At 46.4% G+C, this 18,592-nt stretch overlaps 1 protein-coding gene across 4 annotated transcripts in view; it reads left to right on the forward strand.

Annotated features, from left to right (window-relative positions):
- The window catches only part of NOS1 (nitric oxide synthase 1), a gene marked incomplete at its 3' end in the record, with an annotated part of 181,260 nt that overhangs the window by 89,179 nt on the left and 73,489 nt on the right, over positions 1–18,592 (forward strand). For all 4 annotated transcript variants that reach the window (XM_083716851.1, XM_083716852.1, XM_083716850.1 and 1 more), the window contains exon 2: positions 13,614–14,700. In XM_083716851.1, the coding sequence (XP_083572977.1) occupies positions 13,961–14,700 (740 nt within the window). In that variant the 5' untranslated portion in view covers positions 13,614–13,960. The remainder of the gene's footprint in view (positions 1–13,613; positions 14,701–18,592) is intronic.

Raw genomic sequence — 18,592 nt, forward strand, 5'->3', positions numbered from 1 at the left:
AGTTGGTCATGACTGGACCTAATGATCAGGGGTCCCTTTACCTTTACCTTTACAAAGGTAACAATTCAATGTGCTCCTCTGCCCCCTCTTGCCTCTTCTCTGGCCCCACCTACTGCTGCCATGTGGGTCCCAGATGGTTGCACAAGAAGATGCAATGTCTGGAGCAACAGGGCCACGGAACTGTGGATATCACTTTGTAGGGAAAGCCTCACATTTTGCAGTGCCCCACAAAGTGAGTCATTGATAACATGAAACACAAAATGCTGCCAAGGTGAGGTGAGGTGCGGAATAAACCCCTGCAAAACTTTGGCACAGGTTTGGAGAGGATCCCAGATTTGGGTGTTCATACTTAATGGGCCCATGAGATGTCAATCAGCCAGAGGTCTGGTTGAAGAGGAGTGTTTTCCAGCTGGCGCCTAAAAATATGTAATGAAGCCACTGCAGAAAAGGACCCTTCCATAGCTGTCAATGTTTCCATTTTTTAAAGGGAAATTCCCTTATTCCGAATAGGATTCCTTGCAAGAAAAGGGGAAAGTTGACAGCTATGGCCCCTTCTCGTGTTGCCACCCTCAAGATCTCTAGTGGAGAAGGCACATGAATAAGGGCCTCACAGGATTATTGTAGATTCTGGGTCAGTTTATATGGGGAGAGGCAGTCCCTGAGGTATTGCGGCCTTGAGCTGTTTAAGAATTTATAAGTCAAAATCAACACGTTGAATCGGGCCCAGAAACTACCGTATTTTTTGCCCTATAAGACTCACTTTTTCCCTCCTAAAAAGTAAGGGGAAATGTGTGTGCATCTTATGGAGCGAATGCAGGCTGTGCAGCTATCCCAGAAGCCAGAACAGCAAAAGGGATTGCTGCTTTCACTGCGCAGCGATCCCTCTTGCTGTTCTGGCTTCTGAGATTCAGAATTTTTTTCTTCTTGTTCTCCTCCTCCAAAAACTAGGTGCGTCTTGTGGTCTGGTGCGTCTTATAGAGTGAAAAATATGGTAATTGGTAGCCAAGCCAGTCGGACCAGGATTGGTCTAATATGTTCAAACTGTCTTGCCCTGATGAGCAATCTGGTTGTCAAATTCTGCACCAGCTGAAGTTTCCGAACTGACTTCAGAGGCAGCCCTACATATCACTAGGACCGCTTGCACACCATGCATTTAATGCACAGTTTCTTGCTCAAAGAATCCTGGGAATGGTAGTTTACCCCCACAGAACTACAATTCCCAGTACCCTTACAAGCGACCATTTGTAATATTCTTTGGGGAAGGCAGAAATATGTGCAGCCTGGGCATGGCGTCTTCTCCCAACCTCTGACAAGTTTCCATTCCCAGAGCATGAATCTCCCCACCATTAAGGAAACTCTGGGCCATTTAATGAGCAATCTCTCAAATAAAGGAGAGGTTGCCAGACACTATATTGCATTACTTCCCCACCCCCTGCTAGTAGTTTATGTGACATTTGTCCAGCAGATCAGTCTCTCAGGCCTGGGAACAACCTGTTCAGCTGCGGTATGTGGAATCCAGTTGGTTGATTATGCCAAGGCAATGAGTGGCCTGGTTTTGAAAGCTCCCTTGCTGTGAACTTCAGAGACTCTCGCCTTCTGTCCTTGAGCGCCTTAGTTTTCTCTTCTCTAAAATGGGTCCATAATGTTAAAGGGCGTTCTGCACCACCAAACTCGGTCTGCCATTATACAGCCCTCACCTGCCTGCCTTCTTGCTTGCATTCAGTCAGTTGAGGGGGCGGCCCTGGTTCTTGGCTTCCTCCTCTGTAGTCTCAGTGTATGATTTAACAGGGAGGCAGATAGAGGACAAAACTAGAACTAGTTGAATCTGCCTGTCATTGACCAGTCCCAATGGGCACCACCCACCACTGCCCAGAACTCCTTGATTCCATCATCCTTGTTGACTTTCCGTAGATTTCGCTTTGCAAGGTCCAGAAATGCGACCATATCACTCTGGAGTAGGGATGTTGGAGAATTCTATCCGAAATGGAAATTGTTGCAGTGTGCACGTTCAGATGAGGTCAGGAACAGAAATGACGCAAGCAAATGCGAGCGCTATTTGCTTTTAATTGCTCCCCCCCCCCCCCGCAGTTTGCAATGGTTACATAAATATTCACATTGTTTTCTGCATTGCTTTCGGCGTTTCACTTCCATTGAAATGCATTGATGTTAATTACACAACTGATGGTGCTAGCTTCAGTGGAAGCAGGTTTCAGAAGAAGCTGAAATGTAGTGGAAGAGAAGCGGTGCTGTTTGCAATGTACACAGCAAAGGACGGAGATCACTGCCTGGAGCAAATCGACTTATCCTGTCTTGTCATAGGGATAATGTTTACGTTCTGATGCTTGCACCTTGTTTTGTTCTGTAGTGTGCTGGGATCACCTTTTTTTGCTGAGCAGTTGTCCTCGCAGTAGGTTTTGAATGGTTCCCATCTTCCATCCTCTAACACCAAGCAGGGAAGGGGTGGCACAGATTTCTCTACAATTCTGTGATTCTGTGTTTCCGTTGCAGAAGGATTTAAGGCTGTGTATGCAACTCTTCTCCCTCTTTCCAATGTTCAGGTTGTGGGTACCAATAATCTACAGTAGTGTAGATAATTCACAAATGCAAATTCAGAAGTGCAGAGTCCCTTTGTGATAGTCACAGCCACACCCTCTTGCAGCCACACCCCTTCTAAAATAATTGTATAATCTTAGAAGGTTGCATAATCTGATAAACAACAATAATTATGGAGGTATTGCAACAATCAATGCAGATCTCCGCATGTTGCCTTTCAGCGAGATCTATTTTCCCTTTTTAACATAAACTGATTTTTTTATTGAGATTTTCTCAGACAATTAAGGAATAGATACTAACAAACACAACAAATCTTGACTGTATTACTTGGACTAAGTTCACTGTCGAGATCTACTCTATTCTGGGTATGTTCACGGGCAAATGATTTGGAGTGTTGTAATACGTTATTTCAAAGTGACTGAAGTTATGTTTTTCTTGAAGTTTCATTGTGCGTAACAGCTTTCAGACCGTTCTCTCGACACTGAAGCACCTTGTTTTCAGTGTTCCTAAATGCTTAGCTGTAGAGTGTACAGAACAACTCCTCTGTATTCTTCCTGTGTACCTTCTTAAGCATGACCCCAGGAGCCAATCCTCAGTAGCTGACTCATCTCCTTTCACACTGATTGGCTCTGATCAGCACCCAAGGTGCATGCATTCAGCTGGAGGCTGAGATAGTTGACCTTAGAAGGTCTCTTTCCATACCTGTGAATCTGTCTAAATAAGCCACAGTGCTGTAAAACCTTTTCTAGGGACAACCAAAATGTCATGAGCAAGCTTTTCAAAACTCATCAGGCAAGATGTTGAACAGGGAGGGGAAAGTGGGGGTAGAGTAAGAAATGATGACTTAATTCCAAGCCTGCAGTTCTTAAGACCGAATGCAGGAGGCAACCTGCAATGCAGACCTAATTGGATTAATCTCACTGCGTGCGAGACAGATATTCAGCGAGACTTCAAGACAGCCAGGATAAAAAAGAAAAGCAATAACAATTGTCACTCGTACGCATTTCTGATTCCACCAGACAAAAGAAAAGGCAATAGCGATCGTCATTCGTACGCATTCCCGATTCCTGAGCAGAAAAACCACAAAACAATAATATCAGCATCCATACACCTTCCAGATTCCACCCAGACACAAACAAAATCCTGTGCCGCCTAGTGGCGAAATTAAATAATGACATTATCCACAGGAAGCCAAAGTGGGTGGAATTGCCAGGTCCATTGCAGGAACGTACCATCAGATTCCACAGGCTAACTCAGCGGCAGCAGGATTAGCACCACCATAAGAACATCAGAGGAGCTGGCTGGATCAGGCCAGTGGCCCATCTGGTACAGCATCCTCTTCTCACAGTGGCCAACCTCTGGGAAACTTGCAAGCAGGACCTGAACACAAGAACATCCTCCACTCCTGCGGTTTCCATCAACTGGAAACATTGCTGCCTCCAACCTTGGAGGCAGAGCCTAGAGTAGCCATGGATAGCCTTGTCCTCCATGAATTTATCCAGCCTTCTTTAAAGCCTGGGGTGGGCAGAATTCTCACAGCCACCTACGGGAAGGAGCTGTAGCCCAGTGGTTAGAGCATTTGCTTTGCATACTGAAGGTTCAAGGTTCCATCCCCAATGGCCTCTCCAGTTAGGGCTGGGAGAGTTTCCCCACCTAAAATCCCAGAGAGTCACTGCCAGTATAGGTACTAGACTAGACTAGGAAGCTTCCTGTGTTCCAAACTGACACACCAAGTTTTTCACTGCTGGGTCCTTGTTTTGCCTCCTGCTCCAGCCCCTTTTACAGTGTTGCAGTTCTTTCTGAAAGCTGTCAGCAGGTTCTTATGGGTGTGGGTGATCTCCTGGCTGCTTCCTCTTTCATATGTAAATAGAGGCATCACCATCAAAGCAGTCAGATGGCTGTCTTTCTCCCTTTCAGGCTTCGTTTTTGCATACTGGCAACCAACGCCAGGAAAGGTGTTCATGATATTGTTCTAATGGTCAAAACAAAAAAATTCCTTCCAGTAGCACCTTAAAGACCAACTAAGTCAGTTCTTGGTATGAGCTTTCGTGTGCATGCACACTTCTTCAGATACACTGAAACAGAAGTTTCCAGACCCTTCTATATAGTGAGAAGGTGGGGAGGGGTATTACTCAGAAGGGTGGTGGGAATGGGTGATTGGCAGAGAGCTGTGATGAGCCTGTTGACGACTCTTAACGACTGCAATAGGTCTTACAGGAAAAAGCAAGGGGTGAAAAGGTGAAAAATGGCTTTGTCATGTATAATAAGATAAGAATCCAAGGTCTTTGTTCAGACCAGGTCTCTCCATGGTTTTAAGTTTGGTGATAAGTTGCAATTCAGCAGCTTCTCTTTCCAGTCTATTTCTGAAATTCCTTTGTAGTAAAACAGCTACTTTGAGATCTTGTATAGAATGTCCTGGGAGATTGAAGTGTTCTCCTACTGGTTTCTCTGTCTTGTGATTCCAGATGTCCGATTTATGTCCGTTTATTCTTTGGCGTAAGGTCTGGCCTGTTTGTCCAATATAGAGAGCTGAAGGACACTGTTGGCATTTGATGGCATACACAATGTTAGACGATGAGCAATTAAATAGTCCCGAGATGGTATGTGTTTTCACCCTTTGCTTTTTCCTGTAAGACCTATTGCAGTCATTAAGAGTCGTCAACAGGCTCATCACAGCTATCTGCCAATCACCCATTCCCACCACCCTTCTGAGTAATACCCCTCCCCACCTTCTCACTATATAGAAGGGTCTGGAAACTTCTGTTTCAGTGTATCTGAAGAAGTGTGCATGCACACGAAAGCTCATACCAAGAACTGACTTAGTTGGTCTTTAAGGTGCTACTGGAAAGAATTTTTTTGTTTTGACTATGGCAGACCAACACGGCTACCTATCTGTAACTTGTTCTAACGGGTTATTCAGTTACGTCTTCCATATGCCATCTAGCCAATGACCAGACCTGCCCCAGGTGGACAGGGCAGCCCAGGGGCCAGCAACCTTTTTCAGCCGTGGACCGGTTCACCGTCCCTCAGACTATGTGGGGGGCTGGACTATATTTTGAAGAAGAAGAAAAAGAACGAATTCCTATGCCCCACAAAGAACCCAGAGGTGCATTTGAAATAAAAACACACATTCTACCCATGTCAAAACACCAGGCAGGCCCCACAAATAACCCAGAGATGCATTTTAAATAAAAGGACACATTCTACTCATGTAAAAACATGCTGATTCCCAGACTGTCTGCAGGCCAGATTAAGAAGGCGATTGGGCTGAATCCGGCCCCTGGGCCTTAAAAGTCCTTTGTTGTTGTTGTTTTTTAGTCGTTTAGTCGTGTCCGACTCTTTGTGACCCCATGGACCAGAGCACGCCAGGCACTTCTGTCTTCTACTGCCTCCCGCAGTTTGATCAAACTCATGCTGGTAGCTTCGAGAACACTATCCAACCATCTCGTCCTCTGTCATCCCCTTCTCCTTGTGCCCTCCATCTTTCCCAAAATCAGGGTCTTTTCCAGGGAGTCTTCTCTTCTCATGAGGTGACCAAGTATTGGAGCCTCAGCTTCATGATCTGTCCTTCCAGTGAGCACTCAGGGCTGATTTCCTTCAGAATGGATAGGTTTGATCTTCTTGCAGTCCATGGGACTCTCAAGAGTCTCCTCCAGCACCATAATTCAAAAGCATCAATTCTTCGGCAATCAGCCTTCTTTATGGTCCTGCCTGCCCCAAACCACTGGACACAAGAAGAATAGCAGCTCAGTTGGCAGAGCACCTTTTGTTTACATGCTGGAATGGTCCCTGTTTCCATCCCTGGCACCTCCAGGTGAGGGTGGGAGAGACCCTTGTTTGAAACCCTGGAGAGCTGCTGACTGTAGAGGTGACTAGTAGCCATTGATAGCCTTATTCCCCATGGTTTTGTCTAATCCCTCTTCTATAGCCACACAAGGAAGTTACTGCCTCCTGAGGGAGTGAGTTCCATAGTTTAACTATGCAATGCAGGAATAACTTTCTTTTGTCTCTCCTGAATCTTCCAACACTCCTTTTTGCTGCATGGTCCTGGGTTCTGTGAGGGGGCTGTAGAACTTCCCTCTGTTCACTTTCTCCATCCTGCCTAGGGGAAGGGTGAGCAATCCAAGAATCACCTTTAGAAACTGGGCAACGCTTTCCTGAAACAATGTTAATGGGAGATAGAATCTTTCAAAGTAATGTGGGATTTTGTTCTGCTTTTGCAAAGCATCTATTTTGTGCCAGCTCTTTTACCTTGATGATGTGCTTTTCTTTCTTCTTTCTAAAATAATGCAATAAATTCATACTTAGCCAAACTAGTCATTAATTTAACTCTTGGCATCAGCATCCAGCAGCTGCCAAATCAGACTGGTTTGGGGGTTTTTTAATGCACTTAAGGCTACGTTCCTGTAACTTGACCTGACAAAGTCAGGGTTAGCTCCCTGTTTCTGAATGGCACAATTCAACCACAGTTATGAAAACTCTTTATTGGAACTCAGGTGTTTGCGTGTTGCTGTTGTTTTTCAATAATGAGATTCTTGTATTATGGCAGAAGGAGAGGAGAAAGAAAATCCCCATCTGCTTTCTCCAACTTGCGCATAATTTTATGACTGCGGACATTGTGCCCTTATACAGTATCAAAAATTGACCTCTAGTTTTTGTGCCTTATGTACATTCTTAATCCCATTGTTGTCCCTTTGATGCATTCACTTTTTTTGGGGGGGGGTGTCGCAGCTGGAAGTCACATGGTCTTGACCCAGCTTACCACACACTGAGAGAATTAGGCTTGCAGGCAATGTCTTTTTTTGTATGCAGGCCCCCACATACTAGAATAAATATGACTTAACTTCAAGCAAAGCAGGAAACAAACTGTTCCCTACAGAAAGAGGAGGAACTCACATCTGGAAAGATGGTGTTTTCTGCCTCTTCAAGAGAGTGAAGGTAGACAACACCCGCCTGAGTGCACTTAAGTACCTTCCAGTACTTCTGAAAGTTCTTCTTTGTGTGGCACATAGTTAACTATGGAACTTGTTTCCATTGGAGGCAGTGATGGCCACCAACGTGAATTGTCTATCAAAAACTTCACTCTCGTGGTTTATCACCACAACAGCTACTCACTTTGGGTTTTAATAAGGCAAACAGTCAGCGCCTAATTTGTCAGAGCCTAAATGATATCGAGGGACGCGGGTGGCGCTGTGGTCTAAACCACAGAGCCTAGGGCTTGCCGATCAGAAGGTTGGCGGTTCGAATCCCCACGACGGGGTGAGCTCCCGTTGCTCGGTCCTTGGTCCTTGCTCCTGCCAACCTAGCAGTTCAAAAGCACATCAAAGTGCAAGTAGATAAATAGGTACCACTCCAGCGGGAAGGTAAACAGTGTTTCCGTGCGCTGCTCTGGTTCGCCAGAAGTGGCTTAGTCATGCTGGCCACATGACCTGGAAGCTGTACGCCGGCTCCCTCAGCCAGTAAAGCGAGATGAGTGCCACAACCCCAGAGTTGGACATGACTGGACCTAATGGTCAGGGGTCCCTTTACCTTTTAAACGATATCGAGTGTCAGAACAACTTGGCTGCAATAAGGAAATATTGCCCATGGTATGACTGTTTTCCATCTTCCCATTTTGACTCTCTGGCACCCTATCTGCATATCCTAGCAATTCTAAAATATAGACGCACTTTTACTCTTGCAAGATTGAATGTATTGCCCTCGGCTGTACTTGAGAGACGATTCCAACAGATTCCACACGAAAAACGCTTCTGTCCCTGTGGAGATGGCAGTACTGAATCGGTGGCGCATGCTTTTATGGCTTGCACTCCTTATAAAGACTTGAGGATTGAGATTATCACCCCTCTTTTATTGTCCATTCTGGGTCACCCAACCACTGCCACAGTATCCTTTCTCTTGGCAGATCAAAATGAGCAGGTGACAGCAAAGGCTGCAAGGTTTTTAGCTGGGGGAATCAGAATAAGATCCACTATTTGACTATTGATTCAAAACCCTATATTTTATTTTATATATTTTATTTAATTGACTTTTTATTTCTATTCTTTGTATATCGTATTGCTGTTTTATTGCTATGGTCGATGGCTGACGCAAATAAAGATTCATTCATTCACCCTCAAACAGGACCCGAGCACAAGAGCCCTCTCCCCTCCTGTGGTTTTCAGCAACTGGTATTCAAAAGCATTTCTGGCAGTGAAGGCAGAGCCAAATCATCATGGATAATAGCCATTGATAGCCTTGCCCTCTGTGAATTTGTTCAGTCCTCTTTTAAAGTCATCTAGTTGGCTTCGTGTGAGTTTAACTATGCATTGCATTAAGAAAGTTCTCTCTTTTATCTGCCCTGAATCTTCCAATATTCAGCTTCAGTGTATATCCGCTAGTTCCAGCACTGTGGGAGAGAGTCTCAATGATGTCCCTTCTCATTCTTGAGGTCCTGAGGATAGAACCTAATACAGTTGTACCTCTGAGGTCAAACAGAATTGTTCCAGAAGCCTTTTTGACTTCCAAAACCAAAGCACGGCTTCTGATTGGCTGCAGGAAGCTCCTGCAGCCAATCGGAAGCCACAGAAGCCCTGCTGGACGTTTGGCTTCCAAAAATAGTTCATAAACCGGAACACTCACTTCCGGGTTTGCGGCGTTCGGGAGCCAAAACGTTCAAGAACTAAGCTGTTCAAAAACCAACGTATGACTGTAGAGGATTCTTGTTGCTGAACTAGTCGTGCAAGTGGCTTTGTAAGACAAAAATGGCCTTAACTGACCACTTAAGTGTCCTCATCAGCATCCCAAAAGAATGAGTCAGGTTGCAAGAGCTGCCACTAAGTGATGGGTCCCTCCAGGTTAGTGGTGGGGCCTTTCCTCCACCCTCCCTCACCCGGCCTGCTAGGTAGCAGAACAAACACCATTGGGGTGCAGCTGAGCTGAGCTGCAAACAAGCTGGAAGCTGGAGTCACAGAGACCTGCTTACTCTGTGCTGGATCCAAAACTGTGCTGAACGAAAAAGCAAGATCTGCTGGGGTTATTAATGCCGTGAGCCTCTCCGTCTTATGCTCAGGTTGTACTTATGCGTAAATGAAACCATATGTCCTAAAGGCAACATAGTCCCTGCTGACCTTTATTCCAAGGAAAATGAACCTGGAACCCCTGGAGGTTCTTGCTGCTTGGTGTGTGATGGATTTGGGAGCAGGGAGAAAACTCATCTCCGGAAGTGGGACATTAGTACTGTTCCAATGATTGGCAGAAGATGTACAAAGCTGGGAAGCTGGATCATTCTGTGCCCTGGATGGCAGCGAGAGCTCTTCCTTGGGGCTCTGCCCTGGGAGATTTTATTTTTATTTTTTTATTTTGCTTGGCTGGAAAAGCTTGCGAGGCTCTGATCTCCCTCCTGACATCTCCGCAGAAGGAGGGAGCAAGGGGGAATTTATTGGCAAGCTGACATGTGATGGTTTCTAATGGGGTTGCGTGTCTGGCAAAACAACCTAATGACCGCGGTGTTGACAAGCAGGCTTCTTGATTTGCGGCTGCCTCCCCTCCTGGTCTCCCGCCCCCTTGCGGGCTTTCTTTTTAAGATGGAGCCGCTGGTGGCTGATACCTGCCAGCCCATTAACGGCAGCCCCTGTCAAGGCTGGAAGGCAGGAAGGGGAGACCAAGGGAGGCAGGGGAGCTGTTTCTGAAGAGGGCATCTTGTGACAAATTGGTATACCTCCCTCGGGATAGGTAACGGCGGAGGGAGATGCAGAAGTGAGTTTGCAAGGGAAATTTAGCCCAGAGGAGAAAAGTAGGCCTAAGCAAGAAAACAAGGAGAACTTTGGGAGCTGGCTTACCTTGAGTCAGTCTGGTCCCCCGCTATCCTTTCCCGGTCGCCTTCGCTTGGGCTGCCTCCCTCCCTCTTGTCTGATTAGTTAGTTAATGTCTGGGAACTGCTGTGTTAAGTGCTAAATATCCTTGCTGTCTAACTAGTGCTGATAGCAGGGTTTCCCACCTCAGCCGGTCAACTGAGAGTCCTCGGAGTTCCTGCACTCTTTTAGAGAGACACAGCTCTTCTAAGTTGCTCCCCATTTCCCTAAGTGGGGAGACATTCCAGAGGTGCCTCCTTTGCTTATCCATGCCCTCCAAGTGTCCCGATTTTCCAGGGACAGTCCTGGAATTGCAGAAGCCGTCCCAGTTCTGTTTTGAACCCGGAATGCCCTACCTGGGTGGATGGAGCAGCCAAGTAATTTCGTTGTCCCCGAGAGGGGGCAATGACAATAAAAATATCATTATTATTATTATTATTATTATTATTATTATTATTATTATTATCATTTTCCCTCCCCTCCTCTTCTCGAAGAACACTTAAAAGTTGTGGAGAGATAAGAGCGCCTGCACTCCTGTCCTTTTTCAGAAACAGGAACCTTTGCCCTCTCTCTGTGTGTAGGTGCAAAAACCGAGTCTTGTTTATATGGAAAATAAAATACCTGCACCAAATGAAGGAAACAGTAAAACTGGCATACAAAGCGCTTCCTAGAATTTTCAAGGGAAATATACCCCAGGCTTCCTCAACCTTGGCCCTCCAGATGTTTTGGACTACAATTCCCATCATCCCTGACCACTGGTCTTGCTATTTCCAGAGTTCCCTGGAAAGAAGGATTGATTGTTAAACCACTTTGAAGCCACTTTGAAGGCTCTCCTAACAACCCTCGGCATCTGAGCTTCCATTATTTTTCGGGGGGGGGGGAGCGTTTAAAGCAGTAGCATGCCTCTTTAAACAGATATGGCTTCTTTCTCTTCTTCCTCTCTTTTCCAGAAAAGAGATCTGCCATCTTTTTTTCTTTTCTTTTCTTTTCTTTTTGGAAAAGAGAGACAGAGGGGAAAAAGAAGAAGCCATGACTGTTTAGAGTGATATGATACTGTTTTAAATGTATACCTGCCAAGTGCCCCAGAAAAGCGGGACATCCCGTTTTTTCTCGTGAGATCTCAGCGGCCATTTTGGGTGCTGCTCTCACGCTGTGCTCTCACCCTGGAGATAGCACTTTTTGGGAGCTGCGATCTTGCCCTCCCAAAAGTGCTTTGAGGGGGGCACAAGCACAGTGCAGGTCACGTGACTCACCCGGAGAGCATTCCGGAAGACGTACGTCTTGCTTTTTGCATCAGAAAGAGTTGGAAGGTATTTAAATGTGCAGTGCAGACAGAGCCTGACAGAAATATTCTTTGTGATTCCAAGTAGTTCGGGTTTAGTCTGCATTTCTACTGTGGCTCCAATCCTGTTTCCATTTAAAGGAAAGCAACTTTATTACCGGGCTTTCTCCTTGCTTTTTAACCCACATTGCCAAGCCTGTTCCAAGAGGATGGCTGATGGATAGTACACATGCTGTACACAGGGAAACAGCTGAGCAGGGGCTATCACTGACTGCTTCTTCTCCCCCAGCATCTAATACCTGAGTCAGCTGCCTAACTCTGCCTAACAGCAGGGCCTGCTTACACCAAGGCCATTCATTCCCCACCCCTCAGTTCAAAACATGAGTGAAGATTGAACCCATTTCACAGACAGAAAGACTGAGGCTGAGAGTTCTCTTCCCCTTCAGTCACCTGAGAGTGCAGGGATGGATGCGGGAACTGAACTCCTTCCACACAGAGATGCAGATTTGTGTTTTCCCCATCCTTTCTCTCTTTCACCCAGAGCTGTGAAAAGAGCTTTTGAGCCTCTTCTCTCTCCTAAATGTCATGACAAATCCAATTCTGCAAATCTGCACCATTTGACAACTTCAATGGCTTTGCCCGTCCGCCCACTTTCGAGGCTTCTCCCTCCACCCCCCCAAAAAAATCCCTTTTTTATTATTTATAATGAGCTGGCAGAATCAATGAAATCGGTGACAGCTGCAAAGATGTTACACTTCATTGTTTCTGTTGTCATTCACTTTGGCGGGATCTTTAGAAGAGAAGGATCAGAGGAGAGGATTGACTCCCAGGAAGCGTCAAAAGGCGGGGGTGGGGGAGAATTGTAAATCCACCTGCTGCTAAGCTCACCACACACAGCTCAGAGCCCCCACCCCACCCTGAAGTTTGGAACTACGTCTTCTACCAGCCCCAGCAGGGGAGAACCTTGGGGTCTTAAATTTCAGCCTGTTTCCCTGTAGCTTCACTTTTCGCAGGGAACCACCAGAAGGGCCTCGGAGCTGGACCTTAGTGTCCGGGCTGAACGATGGGGGAGGAGACGCTCCTTCAGGTATACTGGGCCAAGGCCTTTAGGGCTTTAAAGGTCAGCACCAACACTTTGAATTGTGCTCAGAAACATACAGGGAGACAATGTAGATCCTTTAGGACCGGTGTTCTATGGTCCTGGCGGCCAAGTCCCCAGCTGAGCTGCTACATTCTGCATTGGTTGTAGTTTTTGAGTGACCTTCAAAGGAAGCCCCACACAGAGAGTCTTGCAGTAGTCTAAGCAGGAGATAACCACATCTGAAGCTTGCAGATATTTAACAGAGCCAGTGCGTGATACCTTTATTTTTTTAAACACACACACAAAGCTTTATTGCAGTCCATAGACCCCAAAATACACAGTACAGTCAAACCTCATGTACACATAATATATACCAACAGTTATTATGGTGTAAGATTGACCTTGCTAGCCTGTCTTTAGCCTGTACATACATTTCTGATTTTTACAGCCTCCGAGAGGAATTTTGCTACAGCCAGTATAATAGCATCAACCGTATCCTAAAGGACAGTGGTGCCCCAACTTGGCCCTCTGGCTGGTTTTGGGACTACAACTCCCATCATCCCTAGCTAGCAGGACCAGTGGTCAGGGGTGATGGGAACTGTAGTCCCAAAACAGCTGGAGGGCCACGTTTGGCCATCACTGCTCAAGGAGAACCTTGATATGGAAAGATTCATCAATTTCAGGTTGTTCTGTTAATATTTGGTTGATTTGATGCCGTCTGACCTGTTTATACAGACTGCAGTGTAATAAAATGTGTTTCGTACATTCAACATCCTGAGAACGTGGGCACAGCCCATCTAGGTATGGGACACCAGCCAATCTTCCCTTATTGTTCTTTCCTTTCCCTCCTCCCTTTCCTGCTTTGTAGGTAAGGAAGATGTAAAGCGGACCTCCAACCCAAGTCCCCACAAGTGTGTTCAGCAAGCCCCATATTTTCAGCTGGGCAATGCCTGGCTCTATTCACACGTTCCACAGAGGTCTGCTCGCTTCGTTGTATTCCAAGGCTGGGGGACCCGGTGCTACATCAGAACTGACATCCAGCAACTGATGTCTTGCAGAGGCATTCTGATCATTCAAGGTCTGGAGAATCGGGAACCTTCAGGTGAATAGAGGAACCACCTTCCTTTCCCTTCTCCCTCCAGAGACTGCAAGCCAGCCAGGACAGGGCCTGCGTGCACCGCCAGCTCCCCATTCAGAGAAGACCCGAGGACTACAATGGAAGAGAATGTGTTCAGTGTACAGCAGATTCAACCCAATGTCATTTCCGTGAAACTCTTCAAGCGCAAGGTTGGGGGTCTCGGGTTCCTGGTGAAGGAGCGTGTCAACAAGCCACCGGTGATCATCTCTGACCTGATCCGAGGAGGGGCGGCTGAGCAAAGTGGCCTTATCCAGACCGGGGACATCATCCTCGCCGTGAATGGACGCCCCCTGGTGGACATGAACTATGACACCGCTCTGGAGGTCCTGAGGAGCATCGCCTCCGAAACCCACGTCGTCCTCATCTTGAGAGGCCCAGAGGGCTTCACCACTCACCTGGAGACGACCTTCACCGGGGACGGGACGCCCAAGACTGTCCGAGTCACCAGGCCCCTGTGCGCCACCTCCCCGTCCATGGTTGACCTCCCAGCCGGCCTCGGGATCCACACCAAAGATCAGCGGCAAGGAGGTGACCATACAATGGGGGGCTCTGTCAGCTCTCGGTGCACCCGGGAGAACGGGCAAGGGGATGAGTCCCTGGTGCATGTCAACGGGGTGATTGCTGGGTCCGTCCCCAGGGACTCTCTGAAAGGGAGCGGGGATGTTTCTGACCGTTGCCTCAACGGCAGCGTCGAGAACAGCGAACTGTTGAAAGAGATCGAGCCGGTCTTGGACCTCCTGAAGAGCAACAACAAGGAGCTCAATGGAGATGCGCAGCCCAGGATGGTCACAAGAGACGCGGAGGTCCAGGTGGATGGGTAGGTCCCTTAGCTGTGCACGTCTGGTGATGTGATATGCAGAGAGCCATTGTTGTGTAATGGTTAGAGTGGTGGGCTAGGGCCTGGGAGACCAGGGTTCGAATCCCCACTCAGCCATGACGCTCACTGGGTGACCTTGGAGATCTCTCAGCCTAACAACCTACCTCACAGGGTTGTTGTGGTGATGAAACTGGGAGGTGGAGAACCATGTACACCACACCTTGAGCTCCTTGGAAGAAAAGGTGGTATATAAATATAATATATTTGGTTCCTCAGAAAGAAAAAATGAGAGCAGAAATGATAAGGGCTATCAACCGTTTTATTCATTTTTTAAATTCATATTTATAATTATTTATTAATGTGTATATATCTATATCTATATCTATATCTATATCTATATCTATATCTATATCTATATCTATATCTATATCTATATCTATACAGTGGTACCTTGGGCTAAGTACTTAATTCATTCCGGAGGTCTGTTCTTAACCTGAAACTGTTCTTAACCTGAAGCACCACTTTAGCTAATGGGGCCTCCCGCTGCTGCCGGGCCGCCAGAGCACAATTTCTGTTCTCATCCTGAAGCAAAGTTCTTAACCTGAGGTACTATTTCTGGGTTAGCGGAGTCTGTAACCTGAAGCGCATGTAACCTGAAGCATATGTAACCCGAGGTACCACTGTATAGCTATATAGCTATAGTTATATCTATATCTGGCCTTTCTTCCAAGGAGGTCAAGTTTATTTTTCCCTCTCTCCATTTTATCTTCACAACAACCCTGTGAGGTAGGCCACTTTTAGGCTAAGTGACAGTAAGTTGCCAAATTTGCTTCATGGCAGAGTTGTGATTTGATCGCTGGTCTCCCTGAGTTGATATATATATATCATTAGAAAAGCTGTTTTGTAATTTATGGATTTAAGCTTAGTTTTATCAGAATTAATCATTTCCCTTCTTATTCGAGATTCTTATATCCCACCCTACATCCAAATAGATAAATGACAGTACAAAACAGCGCATTTTAAAGAGAAAATGTTACTGCCGATATAGATGTATTTTTACCAAACGGCTTCGAAGTTTTTAAATCTGAAATGTGGGGTGCTAATATGGCCAATAAATCAACTTCCTGCTGCCAAAGCAGAGGCGCTTCAGGAGCAGGGCCCCTCCGGACCAGGGGGCGTTTTGCTGGTGTAATGTGCAATATGACCCAATAGTAGTGCACTGGATTTATACCGGACTGTCCACACATCATTCTGCCTCATTGGTACGTTATTCAGGTTATGTCTCATGAATGCAAGGCAGAGTATACTGGAGAGAATGCAACCAGACTGGTACAACATTCAACACCTGGTGGTTCTGCTGTGTCAGGGACTGGACTGAGGAGGAATGGTGGGGAGCACTGCCTCCCTCTTCCTGAACCTTCCTGAGAAGAGGAAGGCAGTCTTGATTTGAAGCGGGGGGTTGAGGAAGGTCACAGGTGAACAGAAGGGTTGGGAGGTGATGGGAGAAGAGAAGGGGGAGACAGAGACAGATCAGCCAGTTGACACGTGATCACTGGAAAGCATTCCCCACCCCCCTTCTCCCAGAACCCAGCCTGCATTGAAAGTGCAAGAGCAAAAGACTCATAGACGATTAACCCCTGACGGCCACCGTAAAGGGAATTGGCATTGCTAGGGAGGGCAGCCCAGTTGGAGCAACCCCATTATTCAGGTGGCTGCACCCTCCATATCTCTCAGTGAATCTTGAATAAATACAGTGGTACATCTGGTTGCGAACAGAATCCATTCCGGAGCCCCGTTCGCAACATGAGCAGAACACAACCCGCGTCTGCACGTCCGCGGGTTGCGATTTGCTACTTCTGCGCATGCGCGTGACATCATTTTGAGTGTCTGCGCATGCATGAGCGGCAAAACCTGGAAGTAACCCTTTCTGGTACTTCTGGGTCACTGCGGGACACAACCTGAAAAGATGTAACCTTAATGAACGTAACATGAAGTATGATTGTACATAGGTGAGAATGCCTTGTTTTTCTGTTTCCGGCATCCAGTCGTGAGGGAGGGCGACCGGATTCCCAAATCCGACTTGCTGCATGGTTCGGGAATGGTGGGTCTGGGTTTTCAGGAGACTACACTAATAATAGTAACAGTAGTAATGATAATGATAATGATAATGCCCCGCCCATCTGGCTGGGTTGCCCCAGCCACTCTGGGCAGCTTCCAGCACATAATGAAAACATAATAAAACGTCAAACATTGCAAACTTCCCGATACACGGCTGCCTTCAGGTGTCTTCTCAAGGTTGTGTAGTTCTTTGTCTCCTTGACATCTGACAGGAGGGCGTTCCACAGGAAGCGTGCCACCACCAACATGGTGAAAAAGATTGCCTGTCCTGACCCTGCTTCTCTCAATATTTGCAGAAAACTCAAATGTACAAAGACCTGGACTTGGGCTGGCTACCTCTAACAAGGCAGCAGCTACCATCGCTAGAAGGACTCCACATAGTTCTCATGGGATGATGGTGCCAAGTCTGGTCTCTTGAGGTAGCTGAAAGTGAGGAGCGAAAGCAGGAGGGACAAGTTTGTAGTCTGTGAGACCCCTTCTTGCGCTGTGTGCTTTTCCATAAATGCTTTTGGTTAGATTTGTTTCTGAGACACCTGCCCAGCTAAGCAGCCATTGCTAAATTGATGCATTTAGTATGTTTGTGAGTTTTCCCTGCTAACATGCAGCAATTGGTTGGGTACTGTATTACAGTTATGTAAAAGCTCTTTTGCATACTTATCATGGGCATAGTCAGGATTTGGGGGGGGGGGGGCCAAGGGACAGGACAAGCACCTGTCACCATCCTCTGTCTGGCTCTGTCTAGCAGATTCAGAATGGCATTCCTCAACTACGGTTGTTTTAAATGGCTTTCTTTTGACCCCCAAACGTTCAGAAAAATCTGTCAAAATCTTTAGACATTTGAAAACTAAGAAGTTAAATAATAAACAAAGAAAATGAGGGAGCTGAAAACCTTTCGTGACATCATCAGCGAGCATTTCGATTTCAAATATTTTGATTATTTCTACTTTTAGTTAAATTTTTTTTAATTGATTTGATTTTGGCGGGGGTCAGCTGCCCCCCTGCTCCCCTGGCTACACCCATTATACTTATGTATTGTATGATGTTGTGATGTCATGGATTTATTATATAAATATATAAGGTGGGTAAGGAGCCCTGCAGGATCCGGCCAAAGACCCATCGAGTCCAGCATCCTGTTCTCACAGTGCCCAACCAGATGCCCAAACGGGGAAACCTGCAAGCAGGATCTACTCTATAGCTTGAATCCCACAGGGTGGTAAACCGACCTGGGATAACTCAGATGGTAAAGCACGAGACTCTTAATCTCAGGGTTGTGGGTTTGAGCCCCACATTGGGCAAAAGATTCCTGCATTGCAAGGGGTTCGACTAGATGACCCTTCCAGTCCCTTCCAACTCTACAATTCTATGAAACTTTCAAGATGCCCCTCTGGCTTCTGCATAATAGTTGCAGGATCATGCTCCTGAATAGCTACACCTTCTGCTTTGCATCTTCCTTTTCTTTGCAGCGCTCTATATTTCCTTTGCTGAAGCACAAAAGGGGTCTGTAGTTGGGGCTAGTGACTTCCCTCTGTTTGCTAGCTCTCTCTTAAAAAACAACAACCACACACACACACAAAAACTGTCATTAAAGCAACCATCAGCAATTGGTGCCAATTAATTAATGCTTGTAGCCCTAGTTTCATGGAATTAAAACTAAGTCATCACTTTGACATACCTGAGCGTTCACTGAATTCATTCATTCATAGTTTTTTTGCCCCAACTTGTTAAGATTGTCTCAGGTGCCTGTCTCCGGAAAAAAACACCCCACTAAAAAAAG

The sequence above is a fragment of the Podarcis gaigeae genome (genome assembly GCF_964106915.1).
Source record: "Podarcis gaigeae genome assembly, chromosome: 16".
Lineage (NCBI taxonomy): Eukaryota > Metazoa > Chordata > Lepidosauria > Squamata > Lacertidae > Podarcis > Podarcis gaigeae.